This window comes from Colius striatus, chromosome Z (assembly GCF_028858725.1).
Source record: "Colius striatus isolate bColStr4 chromosome Z, bColStr4.1.hap1, whole genome shotgun sequence".
Lineage (NCBI taxonomy): Eukaryota > Metazoa > Chordata > Aves > Coliiformes > Coliidae > Colius > Colius striatus.
Window position 1 is genome coordinate 38,223,708 of NC_084790.1, and position 22,027 is coordinate 38,245,734.

At 40.9% G+C, this 22,027-nt stretch overlaps 1 protein-coding gene across 5 annotated transcripts in view; it reads right to left on the reverse strand.

Moving 5' to 3' along the window:
* Positions 1-15,920, reverse strand: part of DAB2 (DAB adaptor protein 2) — a 31,299-nt gene extending 15,379 nt beyond the window's left edge. For 3 of the 5 annotated variants that reach the window (XM_062019104.1, XM_062019103.1, XM_062019100.1), the window contains exons 1-5: positions 15,759-15,920; positions 4,724-4,843; positions 3,427-3,566; positions 2,626-2,724; positions 2,183-2,314 (exon numbers count right to left, since the gene is read on the reverse strand). In XM_062019104.1, coding sequence (XP_061875088.1) covers positions 2,183-2,314; positions 2,626-2,724; positions 3,427-3,566; positions 4,724-4,817 — 465 coding nt within the window. In that variant the 5' untranslated portion in view covers positions 4,818-4,843; positions 15,759-15,920. Of the gene's footprint in view, positions 1-2,182; positions 2,315-2,625; positions 2,725-3,426; positions 3,567-4,723; positions 4,844-7,473; positions 7,573-15,758 lie in introns of those variants that run through there. The other 2 variants (XM_062019101.1, XM_062019102.1) reach the window with 2 other exon arrangements.
* Positions 15,921-22,027: the final 6,107 nt, after the last annotated feature.

Here is a 22,027-nt window from a genome sequence, read left to right on the forward strand (position 1 = left end):
CAATGAAGAACAATGGAATAACCAACAGGTAGATAAAGCTGCTAAAATTGAACTAGCTCAGGTAGATCTAGACTGGGAGCGTAAAGGTGAGCTATTTATAGCTCGATGGGCCCATGAAACATCAGGACATCTGGGAAGAGATGCAACATATAGATGGGCTCGTGATCGAGGGGTGGACTTGACCATGGAAGCCATCACACAGGTCACCCATGAATGTGAAACATGTGCCGCAATCAAGCGAGCCACACGAATCAAGTCTCCCTGGAACAGAGGCCGATGGCTGGGTTTTCAGTATGGTGAGGCCTGGCAAATTGACTATGTTGGACCACTACCACGAACACATCAAGGCAAGCGGTATATACTCACCATGGTGGAAGCAACTACTGGTTGGTTGGAAACATACTCTGTCAACCACGCCACTGCCCGAAATACTGTCTTGGGTCTTGAAAGGCAAGTTTTGTGGCGACACGGCACTCCAGAAAGAATTGAATCAGATAATGGAACTCATTTTCGAAATAATCTCATAAACTCCTGGGCAAAGAAACATGGCATTGAGTGGATATACCACATCCCCTATCACCCACAAGCCTCTGGAAAGATTGAGAGATATAATGGGTTACTAAAGACCATGTTGAGAGCACTGGGCAATGGGGCATGGAAGCAGTGGGATAAAAATTTAGCAGAAGCCACTTGGCTGGTCAATAGCAGAGGTTCAACTAACCGTCCTGGTCCTGCCCAAACAAAACCACTACATACTGTGGGAGGAGATAAGGTCCCCGTAGTGCACCCAGGGAAATGGCTGGGGAAGGCAGTATGGGTTGCACCTCCCATGGGAAAAGGCAAACCCATTCGTGGGATTGTCTTTGCTCAAGGGCCTGGCTGTACTTGGTGGGTGATGAGAAAGGATGGGGAAACTCGATGTGTACCTCAAGGAGACTTAACCTTGGGGGAAAAATAACCTGTTATGTGAGTTATCTGTTGTAGATGAACTTTGCAAGAAAAACCGAACAAGTGGACAAACCAAGCCGGTGCTGGTGCCCAACACTGAACATACTGTTTCCCCTGGCCTGGATATTCATCTTGATGGATGAGACAGAAGTTATGGCCTGCTCCAGTGAACATCTACAGAGAATGAAAGATATAAGAATGTTGTTTGTTTGTTTGATGCAAGATGCAAGAGGGAATACAAGAATGATGTTTGTCTGTTGAAGAGTGGGGGTACTGGTTAATGAGAGTATATAAGAATGTATATGGATTGTTAAGATGGTTTGTCTGAGCATGACATAAATGGTATGGAATAAGGGGTGGAGACTGTAGTGGGTCTGGGACGGTAGTGATTTTCCACAGCAGCTCCTGCAGTGCTGTGCTTACTGTTGATATCAATATTATGACTACCGCTTGCACAGCATCAGGGCTGTCCCTCCAGCATTCCTTCCCCCACCTTCACCAATAGCTGTGAGTGGGCATGATCTTGGGAGGGACTATGGCCAGGACAGCTGACCCAGGCTGACCAAGGAGATATTCCATACCATATGACGTCAGCTCAGGAATATAAACTGGGGGAAAGGAGCAGGAAGAGGAGGCGAGATTCATTTCTGGCCTTCCCAAAGCAACCGCTACGCGTACTGAAGCCCTGCTTCTCGGGAGGTGGCCGGACATCGCTGCTGATGGGAAGTAGAGAGTAACAGCTTATCTGCTTCTGCTTTGCTTCCCGCGCGCGCGGCTTTGCTGCTTATTTATTAAACTGCTTTTATCTCAACCCACGAGATTCCCATCTTATTTTCTCCCCTTCCCTGGCTTGCTGAGGAGGTGGGGGGTAAAGCGGTGTGGTGGGCACCTGGCATCCAGCCAGGCTCAAACTACCACAAGTGCCCATGATAATGGCTCTGTTCATCTCATTAATAACTTCCATGGTGCACGGACATGTTAAGCAAGGTTAGTCACAGTAAGCAAGGCTACCTAAGTGTTTTAATTTTAGACTATATTTGGATTCAGAGAAGCTGAGCAGTCCATTTATAATGCTCTCCTCTCAGAGATAAGTCTATCCATTTATGCTGGCATTTCCCCATACCTCATACCTCTACCAGCCAAACACTTCACTACACAAACACTCCACTATCACATTAATTGTTTACATAAAAGCAGTACTTATAGCAAGTGGAAGAGGACGACTGATCCATACCTGTTGTGCTGTTTTTATGGCAAAAAATTGGTGCTGTCCTTCTTCTCCACATATATAGCCAAAGGCACGGTTGTCTGTTACATCACGAGCAATAAAGGAGATTTTGTTTACTGGATGCTCATGTTCTATGACCTAGAATTGTAGGAAAAAACCCAACACCTTATTGGTTTAGTTTGTTGGAGACATAATAGGTGCTCTTTTCTGTAGTTAAAATGATTGAGACTATTAGAATGCTTCGTTTCAAGACTCAGCCATCAGCCTTTAAGTAACTACAACAGAATGTAGCCAATATATCTGGCAGGAGGTTTCAGCATTACAATCCATTTTGCAAGATAATTTTATATGTAGAAGAGGCACAATGACATTAAGGAATCTAGTTCAGATTAGTTTAACTTCCAAGTACACTTGCTTTAAGAACCATGATAAAACAAGTCATATCTTACCCCAGTTTTCTCATCTATTATCTTGATACCAGAGAGTGAGATGTTCATCCAGATCTTCTGTTTGTGTTGACCCTGGGAACGGGCTGCCACTGCCATTCCCTAAAAAGGATGATTATCAAAGTAGTGATGAGACATGTTAAATTGAGCTTTAACTTGTTTCTATACATTTCTCATGAGCCCACAACTGTGACTGTACTACTGCTAATCTAGTTATTCTTGTGCAACCGCACAGTTAGAGCAGCATTCCTCTAGCAACATATGTCTGATTAGGTTTGAAGTGATATCTCAGAGTTAAACTGAGCTTTAAAACTTCTTAGTTCACAAAACTGCTGCAGTAGCAGCACCTTTGCCAGCTTTCCTGGCATGATTGAAAGTATATGACTGTTCTGTACTCCAGAAGTAGTCATCTTTGTTGTTGAAGGGTCTCATTTATTCTTCAGTTTACCTGTATCTCTTAGAGTCACTATTGTCACAGATGCCAACTTAGGCTGTGAGGTCAGTGTTAAATTGCAGAGTCCTTCTCTCTCCATCAAAAACTCAAGCTCACCATATCTGATAAAGTTCATACTATCAGTGTCTGTACTGGAAGCCTACAGGCGACCCAAAGAAGTGCACAAGCTATCAGAAAACATTGTCTTGAGCAAAGGTTTACAGCTTTAGAAGCAACAACCAGCTAGGACTGTGCTGTTACTATGTTACCATTAAGGTCTATTTGAAGTTGTGCCAAAGTGACCATTTAATCTGTTTCCTGAAGGCTACTCAGAAGTTGTTCCTTACATACCAATCAGCTCAAGCCCTTACCTTCAGCTTCATCATTGCATCCTGACTCATTTTGTCTCCTCTTGCCTCTGGGACATCATCAATGCCAATTAGTTTAGCTTTGTATCTTACACCATCACCTTTGAATCTAGCCAAGAGAGATTCATCTGTCTTTTCTGGCCCTGGAGACAGAAAAGTGTGGATTTTTCTTGTTTGGGTTATTTGTTATTTTTTCAGGGGTGTCAGGAGGGGAAAAAAAAAAAAAAAAGAGAAATGTTTATATTGTAGCTTTGAAATCTTTTAGAAAACCAAAACAAAACCATATGTATATATTAAAACTGTCCATTGGGTATACCTGACTAACAGCCCTCAGTGCTTTCCATGCTGCAAGATTGTGACCTTAAAAGAGTAAGTGTTCTTGCAGAAACTGGCCTCATTTCAAGAAGTAGAGCCTAGTGCTTAATATGTGCCAACTTTAGAACAATTGTTTGATATGTAAAAGATTGCAATATCTATAGGCAACAGCCAAGTACCTATAAGGGCTAAGCATACACACCAAGCAGAAGTGGTACTTCCCATGGTGATAAAGGATGTCCAATATGCATTTCAAATGTTATCTCCTAGTTCTAGTGTAGTCAGATTTGTTCATGATGTGTAAGAATCTCCTGTACCTTATGCTAGAACTTTTTATCAGCGCCATCATTTCTACGAGTCCTGGTACACTTGTCTCTGTAATTAGTTGGAAATTTAGCTAACTTGCTACTTCTGGTGTTCACACTACTTCTCAGAACTGCTAGCTTTTCTTCTCTGCGTGATCAACATACTTGGCATGTATTTCTGTATGAGGTAATTATATTTACATCACCTCATCTATTAAAAAAAAATCTATTAGGTGATCTACAGTAATTCTCATTAAATGAGTTTTCTAGCTTCCCTGGACTGGAATTAAAATCTGTATTTGGTGCAGCACATAACTGTCTCTGGAGGGTAGAAAGGAAGTGAATTCAAGTTCAGACTGACAGTTATCTGAATGGTCCTGGGTCCAGTCATCTCCTCAGGACACTTTCACTTCTCCGGGCTTTTGGTGGACTTGTCATGCTTAGCAAATGAGTCATTTAACAAGGGAGACTGAAAGCTTTTGAACTTAAAGCTAGAAAAAAAGTCCCCTTTTTGAGCTAACCCCTTACCTTCTAATTAGATTTATTTTATTTACTCGGTGTTCTAGTCAGCTTGAAACTTTGGAGTTATTTTAACTGTGCTATAAGAGTGATATTATTTTCAGACGAGTGCAAAAGATTAAGGACATTGAATAGAAATTCAAGATGTAAGCATTTCTTACCTTTCTTTTTTTCCTTCTTTGAAGGTTGTGTCTTTGGTGGAGCCTGTTGCTCAGGCTGGCTGTTGATATTAGTAGTTTCAGCTTCAGTAGACATGATGAGATGGTGGTCAGCTATGCTTGCTGTGGTTTAAAAATACAGATGTGATATTTTACCTCAAAGAAATATTCTTACTAGACTTGTTAGTTCAGTTTTGTTCTGTTGAATACTGAAGCTCATTCATGCCTGAAAGTTTTAGTAGTGATCATGTAGGAATTTGATACACTGTCTATTTGTCTCATGCTACAGAGAGTATAAAAGTTACGGCTGCTAGGCAATGCTACTCTCCTCAGTAGTACCTAATCAGATCACACTGACTTACACCCACAGGCTATCCTTGCATCATGCTGTTTTAATCTGTCATTCTTTAGCTTTTCACACTTTAGAACTATTTACAGAACCTCAAATATTTTGCTGTTTTCCTTCAGTATTGCCAGCTGCATCTCTGTAGTACGGCAGGAGAGAATGAAAGAAGCATTTGCTACTAACTGTTCCAAACACCCGTGAAAATGATACTAGAACACTCAAAAAGCCACAAGAACTTATTGACATTTCTATAACTACCAGAAGTCAGAGGTTATACCACTCAATAGGTAAATACAAACAAATACCTTATGCTGCAAACAGACTGTTCCAGGGGAAAAAAAAACCAAAAAAACCAGAATGAAACAAAACCCAAACTCCAACTCACTTGTCTCAATAGCAATCAAGTAACCTTGTTTGGTTTGGGTTTTTTCTTTTTTTTTGATTGGTTGTTGTTTTTAAGAAAATAAAAAACAAAAACCTTTCAAGTTAACACACACTACAGACTAGTATGGCTTACCTTTTCACACTATGTCATGAGACCTTTTTGCCTCTAAAAAGCACTAAAAGAATAACCTGCAGTCACCATATTTTGTTCCTACATAGCCGGAGCATTGATTCACACTTAGCAAATAGAACTCATTGTCTTTAGAGAGTTCTGAAGATCATCTGTACACAGACAGAAAGAACTGAACAGTCAGAACTGCTACAGAAACTGTTTTACAAGTCTTCTGTCTGCAGTATTGCAGGTGCTTCAGTTAGTTACTTGAATTTTAGTGTGACAAATGAAACCAAGAGATTTTGAGATGATTATGTAGCTAAGCTGTCCTCTACTAGTAATTTGCCCTATATCCACACAAGCAGCCACAGACCAAGCCAACTCTTTTATCCATCATGCTATTTGATAGACACTAGGTACCCACACACAAGGACTGAAGCATTGCATATCTTCCATCATGCACAACTTCTAATTCTCAATAGCCTATTCCTCATTTGCTTTATCTACAGCTAATCCTTTATCCATTACTTGCAAGTTACTGTCAAGGTTTTGTTCTTACTGGGCCTTCCCTTCTTCCCTCAGTTCCTTACCAAGTCAATAGCTTCAGATTGACTCATCCAGCTTTCCACTAAGAGTACTGGATGTCAATGCTTAGCTGATTCTTAGCCTAGGGAGAACACAAATTCCTAGGCCTTTAGGATGGAATTTCAACCAGAAGGTCTTCATTTCCATTTAGCCAGGAGGGACGCCTGTAGGGAACTAGCTACTAATAGAAGCAAAGGTACCAGATTGTGAACTGCATTTAACATTGCTCAGGTAAATCAGAGATAAGTGCTCACCTGGAAAAGGTCTGACAGCTATATCTCTCCTGCTCTCTAGGCAGTTTATGTGACTACAGCTAGGGACTATTTGCTGCAGGGCAATAAAGTTGTTGCTGTGAAAATATGAAGTGGTTCTGAGTAGAAAGAGATTGTTAGAGGCAGAGTTGATACAGCAAGCCATGTTTATTCAGGCAATGTTATCACTGCAAGAGTGGTTTTCATGCCTATTCTGACAAAACAGCAAGGGGAAAAGTATTACAACCAGCAGGGATTCTGCAAGGTACTTGCATCAGTGGTAAAAAGCAGTGTGTCCATTGAAATACATCATTAAACAGGTGAAGTGAAGCCCACTGAATTCTACTCTAAAATTAGACTAGCTTGCCTGATAGTGTGGTTTTGGGTGGACATAGAATTCATTATAATAAGCCTCTGCCTAGATTTATCAAGTCCTTCAGAAATGGAGAGAAGAGAAAGAAAAGAGTTAAGGCTGAATCGTTAACTACCCACCCCATCTGGAGGGTTACTGTTTAAAGAACAGAAGAAGAGGGCCTCAAGAAGAACAAAGCTAAGACATACTCTCTGGATAGTGAATCATAGCTTTGGGACATTTTGCCCACCTCCATGCTGGAAAGAAGAAATAACAACCTGGAAGCAATGAGTCCTACCTATCAGTGATCCTGCTTCCTCGGTTTCATTGGTATAGGTACACTCAGCTCTGGTGTTATATAACCATCGTAAAAATTTCACTCTGAAGTAGAGGCAACAACAAGCAAGTAACTTAGGGAGAAGCAAATCTGCACAAGTAAGACCTCACTTTGGCAAGTGTAAAGTGGTAGAAATCCAAATGGGCAGCTGCCATCTTTAACACAAGTCATCTTTCCATTACTGCCATCACCTCTATCCTGGGGAAGCCATATTACTTCCCCAAGAATACACACAAGCAAGCTGAGGTCTTGCAAATACTCCCTGTTTAACTAGGGAGAAACTCATTGTTGGTGTTAAAAATGCAATCTGAGAAGGTTAGTAAGGGCTTTCTGGCCAGTTTACAGTAAGCACTCTCTTATCTGAAGTCTGGCACAGCTCATCTTACCTGATGATGAGAGTTCACAGTATATGAATTATTTGTCATACCTTTGGAGAACTCAATGTCTTTCAGAATCACCTCTCTGGAACAAGAGAATCTGTGAAACTAAGAATTCAAGGACAGACAAAAGCTGCCTTAATGTATGTTCATATTTTAAATAAGATGTCAAGAAGTAGTTAAGCCACAAGACTAGCACAGAATTGCCTCAGTTTACTTTCAAATTTCACTACAGTGGGGAACAACATTATGTAGCTTGACCTAGCAGTAATCTAGTCTGCTTGTGTTACGACGGTTAGACACAACTAAATTTAGATTCTACGCTTTAAACGCAAGTTTAAGCTGTGCAAGTTTTGTCACACTGAAGTTTGGCTTAAACTCCCTAGAAGGGGATCTGTTGGTAGTGAGAAGTCATCCTTGAAATACCTGTTTCTTAGCAAGACTTGAAGCACATGTCAAATAATTTTGTTGAGCAACATTTAGTTTCACTTAAGAGATGCTACCACAATTATCCCTTATTTGAGCAAGGAGTGGCAACATTGTAGCTACCTTTAATAATCATAGTCTTGTCCTAAGCACAGGGAATTGAGAATCTTCATTATGGCCATAGTCTGTCATGGGATTTAAAGACTGGACTACAACAATCCTCATACAATAGACAGGTTTTTTCCCCTCAGAAGGTTGAGATAATTGCCTCAATGTTAATAAAAACTTGTCTGAGAAGAGGTTAGGGACACTGAATAAGTTAGAGGCAAGGCAAGACAGATAAACATCTGCTCAGCGGTTTAATACTTGGTCTTTTTCACAGCCTGTGCTCCTTTGTCCCTTGATACTCCAAGTACATGATTCAGCTTAGAGTTATTGCATGTAAATATTAACCTTTAATAAGAATCTGAGGGGCCAGGAGAGGACAAGAAAAGCTTTTACTGCCAAGTGCAATATAGCCTGTTAGGATGAAGCAGTAACCAGAAGCACAGCAATGGCTGAAGTGCAGAACACATTTCCGAGGCAGGCTGTTTCCTCAAACCTTCTTGCAGTTAGTCAAGTTCTTCTGATTAGAAGGTTGTATCAGGACCTGGACAATATATCCTTAGAAATATCTCTAGCCATAAAGTTCTTGACAGAACAGCTGTTTTCAGAAGGGTGGTAAGCAAGTTACTCACCAGAATGGATTTGAGGCTTCAGTTTTGCAGGCTGAGGAAATAGACTAAAGGCTAGACAGTAATATATAAAACGACTATCAAGGGTCAAAATTAAAGCCAGATACATTTACCAATAATGGACTACCTTGGTTAGCACCATTCTACCTACATCAGAAGTGAACCTTTGTATTACTGACTTGTGTTTGCATCTAACATATCCCTATTTGCATGTCTCACATTTTCTGCCTAGTTCCTACTGCAATGGTAGAACCCCAAGTAGCCTTGTGATTAATAAATCAGAAATATGAAAGCCCTATTCAGACTTTTGCCTTTTAAATAGGGTCACTCATGCTGAGCCATCAAATAAAATATCATCTTAAGTGTTCCAGTTCATAACTAGAACACCCATTGCTCTTGCATCTGACAGTGTGTAAGTGTGCAAGTTGAATAAACCTTCTGTAACATGACATGACTACTATGATTTAGATGGAAAATTGCATCTGCATGTTCTTATGCAAACACTACCATTAGTTTGTTTTCTCTCTTAAAACAATCAAATTAGTCTGTTAGCATAACCAGTGACTAATATACATAAGAGATACTAGTTACACTTAACAGATATTGTTCATGCTTATACACAACAAGTACCTGCTTGAAAACAAGTGGTGGAAAGGAGTTCAGACAGCTTAAAAACTGTTCCCCTCCAGTTTATGCCATGTCTAGAATGTAAGAGCAGCATCATTTCTCAAAAAGATGACTAATTACAAGCTCTTATACTGCTAAATCTAATCCACGCCCCTGTGGTTAGTTTTGTAAAAGAGACACCTAAAAAGACTATTGACCTACCCTGCCTGACAAGTTTTCTGTCATCCCTGCAATCAGTAAGGTCTAGATTAGTGATGCTCACACCACTGTTTCTTCTGTGATTCCTTGATAGCAGGTCAATTTTCCAGCCTAAGTTCAAAAGATTACTTAACTGTCCTGTTTAGGCCATAGGTAATCAGAAATATTTGTGGTTTAGAGATGCCTCGCTTGGTATCATGACCTCAGTAAAGACAACCACTTGTCCTGTTGGACAGAATACTTTTAGGTTAACAGGATTTTACCTAAAGGGTTCTTTTCATGCAACTTATTTTAAGCCCTGTTTGATGTTCTGTCCTCTCACTTAAGTGGATCAATTGTTTGCTGAGATATTTCAGCAGCCTTACACCAATAGCTTCCTCTGCCAACATGAATAGCCTTTTGGAATAAGCTACAACTGCACTTACAGATTGCAGGATATGGCACATAGTTCAGCTGTATTTACCATACACAACTAGCAATGAGAAACAGGGAAAAGTGACATTCATCTGTTTAGTGGGATAGAAGTATGGTAATGATACATCAGGGAATGCCTCCTCCATGCTGCTCCCTTCCCCAGTATCAACTGCAAAGTAGATAAAAATACTAGTACCGCAATTAGTCATGTCAGCTACAGATTGCTGGTGCACAATCGTGTCTGTGAAACTACTCAGACATTTTACCATTTCAGCCAATTTGTCAACTGCTATTTCATCAGTTGAACAGTTTGTTAACATCGTATCCGTGCATCAGCCTCCTCTGAGCTATTCGGTTTTTAGGAAGAACATAGAAATCCAAACTGAGTTCCTGAAAGTGTTTTCTGCAAACTCGAATCACCGGAATAGAGTCAAGTGAGTAGCACAATGTTAGCAGCTGGAATTGAATAGGTTGCTCTGCTCAAGTGGTGCAATTGGACTAATTTTTTTTGCCATTGTGCTGTGGTTTTGAACACAATTTCTGATGAGAAAATGAGTCTCTTAACCCAGCTACCACAGTAGATCTATTTTGAATTTTTCTTTATATACTAATACAGCTGTTGCAAAAATGCTGGAACAGAGGGTTCAGTAGAAATTGTGACCAGTTTAAACAAGCTATACCTGACTAAAGACTTGGAATGATATAAATTAGCAAATATCTCTTTCTGCTTACCTTGAAGGAAGATTGTTAAACGTTTTCATGAGCTAGTGCTGTGCTATCACTCTCTCCAGTTTCCAGTGCTGAAGCCTCAAAATCGCTTGCTCCTGAGCCAGAGTTCAATTATCCGTTCTAGCTATTCCTCACCTGCCTATCCACAGGAATCTCAGGGCACATGCCTGCAGTGTATACCCCTTGATTTTCTGTCAATACTGCTTGTTGAGACTCACCAAAAAAACCCCAGAAGGAGAGCAGTTATTAATCAAGGCAACTAGTTTGAACAACAGTTCTAACACTTAATTTCCCTGTACTCCCAAATCCCTCCTGCCTAGAGAGACTGTTTCTGGTCTTGCTATTTAGAATAGCAAGGGACTCCTCCCAACAACCATGCTTTTCACTTTCTTCCTCAGAGCAGAAACTCGACATATATTGAAGCTGTTATCATAGGTTGTCTCAGCTGCATGCTGTTAACTGTTCAGTGCAGACAGTTATCTCTTTTTACAGTTTGGGTGTGTGCAAGCTGTACTGAGAGAGATCACATGTTCTGTACAGTCTACATCAAACTGTGTTCTCTACCTGTTCACAAATATATTTGTATAAGCAACAGGATTTTTCTGTATTATTCTTGCATTCACCCCACCTAAACCCATGCACGTAAGTAGTGCTGTGTCAAGTATACAGTGTCAAGAACTGCAGTTTGCTTACCCAGCCTGACAATCCCATGAGCAGCCAAAAACCTGTCTTTAAACGCTCATTTCATCAGTATTTGAGGAATCCTCCGTCTAGCTCTCTGCTACTGTGCCTCTCCTTACATAAAGTAGTGTAGCAGTCATTATCACTATGTTATGAGAGACATATTCGTGACATGTTATTAGAAGACCAATGAAAATTCCATTTACATTTTTCTACATTAGTGTCAGTCCTTAGTTAGGCATTATGAAACATATAATATAAGAATTACTCTCACCTTCAAGATTAGTCATTACCAAGGACTCCAGCCCTCCCTGATATATAGCAAGAAAGGCAATGAATAACTAAACAAGACACAAAAAGTTGGTACAGAAAGATCTATACCAGAGGTAAAAAAAGGATTAACCAGGATTTTCAGAGCCCTACTGCAGCTCTTTCAGTAGCTGTCCTACTAAACAGCTAGCCAAGTTTCACTGATGACTGTTCTGCAGTAAATTTCTCTATTAGTAACTGCAGTTTCAATTGATGTACATCAGAGGAAGTTTACATTACTTCTAAATCCAGACTCTAATATAATCCTGAAAAAGCATACTCTATCTCTATAATGGTCTTACTATCATATTAGAGGGACATCTTAACCTATTAGAATCTTTCAAGTGAAAGTGTCAGCCATCCATCCTGCTCTAGAGTTCATCTTCCATTATCCAGGCTAGAAGCTGTTTGCACAGATAACTGTTTTGGGAGCACAGAAGCTATCTGTAAGGTAGAAACACAGATTGCAATATTAACACTACATCCTCAGTGTTCCCAACTTATGTTGTCCATTCCTAGGAAAAAAGTCTCATCCATAGCTGTTTTAGCCATAGGGCAGCTGCGTGAGAGTTTTCATAGGAGGAGACGTGCTGTTGCATGACACGTCAGCATTAAGAGTATACTGAGCTAGTTTTTAGTTGAAATTGTTGTCAAGCCCTCTGATTGTCAAGGTAAAGGTCTATTATCCTGACCCTCAGACCTACTTGTTCTGTTCAAGAGATAATCCTCATCAAGTATTTCACCTTTCATCTTATTGCTTGAAGATGCAACACAAACTGAAAAGAGCAGCAGGAAATTAATCTCTAAGGCCAACAGTCTATCCTTAACTGGCCCCATAAAGTGTAAACTTTGAGATTTAATCAGATATGTACCAGCTATGAAGCTTTATTAGAAGCTTTTTTTTAAAAAAAAAAGCCCACTGATTTGGAGTTTGGAGTAAAGGTCTGAAGGGCATTTCAGCTTAGGCATTTCATCCTCAAGCACTCCTTAGTATATGCACGGAACATTCTTTCAGAAGAGGGGAAACTGAAATGGTCCATGCCCAGATCAACAAGGGCTAACAGTAGTTAGATGGAAGTTGCCTTGTTCAGCACTCGGCTCCACCTTGTATGAACAAGCCAATCCTGTTGAAACTGGTACCTCTTGTTTATTGACTAGGTCTGCCCCTATGCCTCATCCAGCTTCTTTATAAACCTGAGACTCTTGAACTCAGATAAAGCATCAAAATCAGGTTTCTGAAGTCAGTTTGTTTTGTCAATTATGATACTTAAGCAGCTTGCTCTATTTGATCCTACCAACATAAACCCAAGTTGTGTTTCTGTGGAATCTATGCTAAGGTACAGTAGCAATCGCTTATTATTAGTTGTGTTTCACAGCAGAGGATCATTAGGACCTTTTGGTATTCCCCCTCCCCTCCTCTGGAGGCAGAGACTTGATTCTGCTAATAATCCCTTAGTCTACATGCAAGATCCAGGTTTTTCTCCCAAATCCTTGCATATTACAAGCTACCTTTATGTCTTTTTCTCATCGTTTCTTTTAAGAAAAAGTACAGCAAGCAGGATTTGCACCACTAGTATTGTTTCAAGAACAATCTGGCTTACTCTGGATGTCTAAGTCTGTCTAGGCAAATTCATGTTTCTGTAATGCTTACATATTGCTAGGCTTGCTGAATTAAAGTTGAAAAACATTCAAGAACTGGGTTAACCCAGCATGTCACACGTGTCCTAGCAGTGTAAAGTTCACCAGGAGAGAAGAGCATCAATAGGGGCAAAAAAAAAAATCTGTAGTTCTGGCAAAAATACTCAATGACTACAGTGTATTATGGTCTTTCTGTTACTTCTTATCTCAAGCTATGTTTTTCACCCTAAACATTCTGTCCAGATACCAGCCCTTGATTATCCCTCTTTGATAGTAAGAGCATAAGAGCTCTTTTTGCCACCCTTTGCGTATATTATATTCACCTCTTTAGAGTGCTTCTTTCCGTATCTGCTCTGACATAAATGCCTTTAGCAAGTATATCCATATCAGCTACTGGCCTGTAGTGTCCAAATAAGACGGTTATGCAGGCACTTTGGCAAGTAGTGCTCTTCTTAGTAATAAACTGCAATGTGTACTGAAGCAGAACACAAGTACTCAGAAAAGTAGCAGACAGCACATATTAGAATGGATAGTCATCTCTACCATTACAAAAGGAAGCTAATGCCAGATTTTTGGCATTTGACCGTCCTTCCAACTAACAGTGCTGAGCACCAGAGGGGGTACTCAGCCAACAGCTTTGTGTCAAGAGCAAGCACAAGAGATGAGAAGTATCACAAGTCACAGGATTACCAGAGTAGTGCTCATCATTCTCCTAGTTTGCTACCCAAGCGACAAGCACAGAAGATTCTGCTAAATTCCTCTCAGCAGAAGCATCCCTTAATTTACAACGTGGAGCAGTTGGCATTCATCCCACTTTACCCTGAGCATTCCTACAGTCCAAGCCATGAGGTTTACTAGTTAAACTTCTCTTCTGGTGTTTCACCTGACGTTTGTTTAGCACTCACATCCTCCCTACCATTGCCAATATGCTTCTCCTCCTCCTCCAAATGCAAACTCCAGTGAGTTACTAATTTCTAGTGAGTTTCTGCTTTAGATTTGACCACATCCTCAGAGCATTCAGAGAATTTTGAGACCCTGACTAAACCTAACCATTGTGTTGGATGCAGCTCCAGTGATTCTTTAAAGAGATATGGTGGATGATTGCCTCAAACAATCAGTTTCTCAGTTGAAAAGATTTTCTTTGGATGCTGATTCACCTCTCCTATTAGCCACCTTCTGCCTCACTCAGCTACTAGAAGGTCCTAACAGAAGCTGATGTGAGGAACTGCTAGCATTGTAAATGTCTAACAGGCCAGTATCAGACCCAAGGACATATTTTCAGTTTACTAGTGCCTAGAAAGTCTTCACAGCCAACTGGAATACATAGCGCGATAATTAACTGAATTTGCATCTCTGTTTTGCCTATCTACACAGGAGTTCCCATCCCTAGGCATACCTGTTCATTAGCACACAGCGGGCAAACCTAAGCTTACATGCACTTAGATTTAGTCCATTTGCGCTTGCCTTGTTTTTGGAAGGTACAGAAGACTTCAGGCAAAATGTAGTATTTTAAGGCAAACTACTTTCATTAAGAGTAAAACTATACACTCCTCTCGCCTGCCCCCCCCCCCCCCCCCCCAAATCAGTTTAATCTTACCTTACCAGTGGATTTGCATGCTTCCCTTAGTAAGTGTTCAAGTAACCAGCCTCAGCTTATCTGAGGTGTAGAGGTTCTGCTACAGAGAAGTCCAACTGTTGGCAACAGCTGCCTTTACCTTGCTGCTCAGAGCACAGGCACTATACCAACACTAAGTGCCAACATATGATGATCTTTAGAATTTAAGTCTTACCATCTGAAAAATCAGTTTTTTTGACAAGGCAGAAGACTCATTCCAATTAATCCTGGACTTCTCTACCTCTATCCATTTACTGCAGAGACAAGTAGCATCCTTTGGTTCACCAGCAGACAGAAGGGTGCCCAGTAAGGATGCTTGATTCAAAGATAAGGTAGAAGCCCAACCTCTGTTTCACAGCATACTAACCATTTCCTCCTCTCTGCTAGTAGAGAGATTCTTTCATATGAGCTAGGTATGTGAAATATAGTGCTTATATACTTTTTTTTTTTTCTTTTCTAAATTCCCTCCCCTCCACACATAAAAGCAAAGGCACATGTTTAGTTTGCTTTGCACTCAGGCTTCTCCAGGCCGCTCCTCCGCCCGGGCACAGAGAAGGCTGCCGGCGGCTTGGTCAGGGGTGCACTGCTCGGACACGGCTGAGCTCCCTCGCTGCCTCCGAGCCGCCTCCGCCGCCCTGGGACCGGGGTCACCCCTTGCGGGGCCGGGGCCACTCCCCACACCGCCAGCTCTCCAGCCGTGTACCCACGGCTGCGGGGCGAGGAGGGCGATCTCCTGGGACTGAGCAGCGGCCTGGCCAGACCACCTCCCGCGCCAGGAATCCCGTATTTGTCAGCGCCCGGCCACCCGCCGCAGACACCTACTGTCATATCCCCGAGGAAGAAGCCTTTCTCCCGGTGACAGCCCCTTCCCCCCGCCCCAGGAGGCTTGGCGAGAGCCTCGCCTCGCTGGCAAAGCTGCTTACCGGCTAGATTCGTGCTGCTCCGTGCATGATCTGAGGGCTGCAGACGAGAAGGTGGCTGGGAGCGGGGGCCCGGTTAAATATTCAGCTGTACTCTCGCCTTCAGATTAGTTAGCCACTCACAGCGAGAGATATGGTTTTAATCAGATGCTGGCAGCTGAGGACTACCCAGGAATGTGCTACGATGTTTTTGCTCCTCGGTCTTGGCTACTCCCCCTCAACGTGTCGGTGCTCAGAGCTTTAACCCCTTACAAGCCGCGCCTCGGGCCGCAGCTGCGGGTGTGGGAGGGAGCTTAAGCCTAGGACAACATACCCCAATAAGGGGTCCAGGTCCCACGGAGGACAAGGCCGGGAGAATGGGAGCACGGGGGATCTCGCAGGGACACGGAAACCTGTGGCTCCCAGTATGGGGGACACAGGTATTCGTGCTTCTCGGGTGGCAAAGGGCCTGAAATGCTCTTCTAGAAAATCATTTCCCCCATCTGTCTGCATTAACGTGAGTGGAGTGTGGTGATGGTGTTAAAAACCCCAAGTCCAAACAGTGGGTTTTTTTTTTTTCTTTTTTCCCCCCCAAAACCACCAAAATACCCTCTCTCCCTCTTCAAATCTGTGACTATCTGAAACAAAATACTGGGTCAGTGCAATTGAGTTTCTGGGTCACATCCAGACCCGACCTTTGTGCTTCCCACTCATCTTTATTCAAATATCTATCATGTTTTCATGTTTTGTTTCCCAGTGCAGTACAGTTGTTTTCCAACTTGTATGAAAGAGCCTCTGATAAAAAAAATTATGTTTTTGTCCTTGTAGCAGAACTTTTTTTTTTTCCATTCTCAAGGCTGTGAACTTAGCCTAACATTTATTTTCTCAAAACGGTGCAAAAGACTTCTGTCCAGAATTGTGACATTGCGCTTCACAGCAATACTCTTTCTAAAAAAACGAGAAAAAAGAGCAACAATTTTTCAGCAGTTTTAACACATTTGGTAGATATTTCATATGTTTCATACAAAATTATTTTACCAGTGGGGAGTTCAAGGTTCAACATGGATGGATGCATTTGGTCATCATTCACATCCAAAGCTGCCAAATGATACAATCAATACTTTCCTTGATATGATGTGGTACTCTTTTTTTTTTTTTTTTTTTTTTTTTAGTGAAAGTGGTAGGAGCCTGTGCCTGAGGTGACTAAAAGCTGATGGTTATGTTTCACTTGACTGTCTTTCATTTCAGAAGTGCTAATTTTAACCAAAAAAGAGGCAAAGGGCGTATTTTTATACACTAGACTAGTGTTCATGGAAAGAGGTGCATTCTACATAAGTAGGAGGCATTTGCTACAGTTAACTGGTTGCTGGTTATGCACATTTTTGTAATTGCAGGATTAGATCTGAATTCCTTGGGAAACTTGTATTCATGTTTAGCAATGTTGGTTTTGTATAGATTACACTGCACTGTACATTGTTTTGAACACCTTGTGCTAGATGCCTACCAGCAGGACCAGAGCTTCTCTGTCCTGGGGCAGTATGCATTTTAAAGAATACTACTTTGCTCAGTGAGCTTTGTGGGAGTTAAACAGACTGCCTAACATGAAGGATGGCATTATGCCTAGTTTAAACCTAGCACAGTAACAAAACAACTTCTGTAAAGCACCCCAATCTGGTTCTGGCATAGGTAGGATTGTCATTTGTGCTTTGCCCAACACAAAACCCAGGTATATTTCACTGAAATACCTTGAGAGGTGATGCTGTGCAAAGATCATGAAGTTCAACAAGGCCAAGAGCAAGGTCCTGCACTTGGGCTGGGGCAATTCCTGGTAGAAATGAGTGGATTAAGAACAGCCATGTGAGGAGAAGGACTTGGGGTTGATGATTGGTGAGAAATTTGACATGACCCAGAAATGTGTGCTCATGGCCCAGAATTAAAACCTGTGTCCTTCCCTGAGGAAAGGGATCCTGTCCCTCTGCTTTGCTGAGATCCCACCTGAAGTACTGTGTCCAGCTCTGGAGGCCTAATCAGAAGAGAGGCATGGATCTGTTAGAGCAAGTCTAGAGGAAGTAATGAAGATGATCAGAGGGCTGGAGCACCTCTCCTATGAGGACAGGCTGAGAGATTTGGGGCTGTTCAGCCTGGAGAAGATAGCACCTTCCAGTGCCTAAAGGGGCTGACAAGAAAGCCAGAGAAGGATTTTTTACAAGGGCATGTAGTGATAGGACAAAGGATGATGACTTCAAACTGAAAGAGAGTAGATTTAGATTAGATGTAAGAAAGTTCTTCACTGTGAGGGTGGTTGAGGCACCAGAGCAAGTTTCCCAGAGAAGCTGTGAATGCCTTATCCCTGGAAGTGTTCAGGGCCATGTTGGATGGTGCTTTGAGCAACTTGGTCTAGAGGAAGGTGTCCCTGCTTGTGTCAGGGGGATTGGAACTGGATTTTCTGTGAGATCCCTTCCAACCCATATCATTTTATGATTAGTTGCACTAATTGTTACAAATATGGTTTGTACTATTTCTTGTTGAAGTCTGAAGAGATGAAAATGCTTTTTCTTGGCTAATACAGAGAAGTTTAAGAGCCCTTTTGAGGTGCAATGAAATGACATCTATTGCAGAAATGGCAAGAAGTCCTTCACCAGTCTACCAGCACTTGGGAGATCACTAATAATCTCAGAGAAAAACTTTCTTACTGATAAATGGTTAAGAACTAAGTGGAAACAAACAATTTTCTTAAAAAATCTCCAACCTTGAAGGACTACATGATCTATTTTGTAATTCAACTTAGAACAGTTTCCTTGATGTCCCACATTGTTGAGCTAAATGCTAAAATTCAGAACTATTCCATTAAACATATGTAATAGGATTGTCTTTTGAACATAGGAGAAATCCAGGCAGAAAGCCCCATGGGAATTCAGTTTTTTTAATCTAAACTGTGCTACAGGACTTCAAGGATATGCTTTACACTTTATGAAAAGTAAAAGGATTTTTATTTCTCTACAGTAAAAACAGGATGAAGTGGACAATGGCTGTTATCATTAAAAGCCTGACTATTAAAAAATTACGGTAGAGAGAGAGTGCTATATTTTCCATTTTTTCCATATATTTTCCATATTGCCTGTTTTTCTCATATTTGTTGTGTCTTATCTTACTATTGCTGGCATAGGTTCAGTCCGTACCTAAATCTGTTTTCTTTTAAGTTAACCGTTTACTGCACAGAACAGGATGAGACTCAGCACTTTCCAAACACAAGCCATTTTTTCAGCAGGTCTAAAATTATCTTGAAATTGCATCTGGAAACCTTCACCTCAGTGAGATATTCTATTGATTTTCTGGATGTTAATTCTGCCCAAACCACAGTTTGTCATTAGGATCACTGGGATTCTAGTCTGGGTGGAATCTGGGTAGAAGCATGAAAAAAACCCACCACAGTGCAGAGACCTTCTTAAGATATCAATTTTCATGAGTACCTTGAAAGTGGTATTAATAACAGTCATGAAAATTCTGCTTGCAGCAAAGCATTGTGGTGGCTAATCTTGCAATGGCTTGCTCAGGAATGCATGGTTTATTATTAAAGTAATCTTTTAAGATTTTATTGGAATGTGCTTTCACAGTGGTGTTGCTGCGTTTTGTGGGCTTTGCTATGTGTTTTTCATCTTGTCTACAATTAAACTTTTCACTGACAGACCTGGGACTTTTTTTCTTAAAAGTCCCATTTGAAATGCTGGAATTTGATTTGAACTTTAAGTGCTACTAACTACCTCGGAATTTGCCATAAGGTAAACTGCCTGCTCTTATACACTTCCCTGTGCTGCTACAGATGTTGCAGGCACAAAGTGACTGAATGTAAGACAATCTGAAAATCTATGTCTTAGTGTTTAAAAATGGGGATAGGAATGAAATAGTTGTTCAGATGCTCAAGTTGTCCTAGGGAATTCTCACCTTGGAATATATGGGAATTAAAATTATTGGAAAACTGGCCAAGAAAGTACATTTTCAGTCAAGTTTCACTGCTGTCAACTGGAGCAGGTAAAGTATGTCAAAGGAAACATGAAGGAAGAATTTGTACTTCAGCCTTTGGACTTCTCAGCCAAGCTTCTCATGTGACTTGGAATTGTTGACCACTTCTTTTTATAAATTCAGTTAAAGTCCACAGAACATCTGAAGCAAAAAGCATCCTTGCTATTTTAAAATCTTAAATTACAATCTGTAATACATTTTAGTACATCTCTAGGCATATCTCTGCAAAATGCAGTCCACATATTAATAGCCTTGACCCACAAATGCTGGATCATCAACAGACCTTAAACTTGTCTTGGAAAGTTTCTCCTGGAATCATGAATCAACATGAATAATTATTTAATTGAAGGCTTGTGTGTTGAGGCCTAGCTTTGGGTATCTCAGCGTTATGCTGACACAAGAATTTAATCGATAATATGTCCAGCCATTTAGAAGTGTCTGAGCATGAGAAGTGTAAGAACAATTGCCTGCCAGTTGAGGTACAACAGCTCTCAGTCTGTGCCTTAACCAGCTGCAATGCAATGTGAACCAAATTATTTTAGATTCAGTGGTATTTACTAACAAAGCTATCCTCTTTCTCAGCTGATGACTGCTAATATATGGATAAAAGAGAGCGATTTCCTATAGTAGTTTACCCTTTACTGCACTTCAGGCAGCGTTTCTTCAGGAGGAGATGGTGAATTTTAGGACTGGGAGCTTATCCCTTGCCATTGGAGTGACACAGTTCTCCAGCCCTGAGGTTCTGCTCATCCGTCATAGTCACTGGCGTAACTAAGGCTTCTAAAACAAGAGACCTATTGTGGAATCAATCAGTAGTTTTTCACATCTCCGCTTGTCTTCAACCATAGTTTGCTTGAGGCCTGCCTGTGGATGTGTGCTGACATGGAGGGTAGGCAAGCTTTTATGTCTCACAACATAATGATGGTGTGCAGCTTACATTGTGCCTCTGTTCGCAACGTAGTTGTTTGATATCCAGCAGATTTTTTTTGAAGCAGAAGTGTTGTTGCCATCACTGAAACCCAGTGCTTAGTCACTGATTTCATCAGCCAAGACCATGAATTTGTCTGAGGGAAAAATATGATAGTAGACATTATCACCTCATTTGCGATAGAATAAAACCCCCACTTATGCTAAAAAAATAAACACACTATACTATTTTGCAGCCGTGTAGATGAAGAAAGGCCAATGCTCAAGTCCCATTTTCTGATTGTGAAGCTACTCTGCAAATAGTGGGAGGCAACAACTTACTGTCTTGAAGGAAGAATGGTCATTATCTGTGGCCTGGATGACAATGGGTGTGTGAATACATTCCTGTATACAGGAAGGGATTTTGACCATAGTGTACTTCTTCCCTAGAGAGATGCTGTGTCCAAAAGAGAAGGAGAATTTCAGACACATCCCGCTTGGCAGTGTTTCAGGTTAGCTGGCTGTAGCTCCTTCTGTTTGTACACATTATATATTCTGGCTCTGCTTTTTGAGTCTACAGCTGGTGCCTGACTTTTGGGCTTCATAATATTTAGCATCCAAACATGTGAGCCTCTTCTGGGGTCTGGCCCATCATTCCAAATCTGTAGAGATTGTTAACTGATGTTTGACAGCTGACCTGCTTAGCCATGTTTTCCCCCTTTCAGCTAATCAAAACCTGTCTTTGGTGTGATGCACAATTCCCTGTCTATATATGTCATCATGAAAGCTAGTCCTTAATCCTTGTGATACGTAAAGTTAAGTTCCATAAATTACACATTGTGCACAATTTAGGTCTAAGCAAATCCAGAAGAATATATTAAAACCCACAGAAATTTATTTGATTTAACTTAATCAGATGTAGAAGTTCTTGCCTATATGGATTCTATTGCATTTTCAGAGATTGTCTTTGTGGTTATAAAGTAGATAGATTGAGCAGAAAGGAATTGGAGGTAGTATAATTTTACTTGAAATTCTAAGAATTATATCTTACATGTGAATTTGGCCAAGTAAATGAATATACAACTAAGGAGATCAACAAGGAGACTGAAAACTGTCAAATAGATCTATGTGAAATTGTAAAATTAGCGTTGTGTTTACCTCAGAAATACTAAAAGCCAGCAGACTAGACTGTTTGGATCGGTCATATAAAAAAATAAATACACACAGTTCTTTCTTCCATTGCCTCTAAAGAAACTACTCCAGTTACAACCTTTCTTTTTTCACGTACTTTCAGAAGTCTTCCTCGAATGGTGTTTACTATGTAGATTAAGTCATCTGGTTTGGTTAGTACATCCTAGAGTAATATA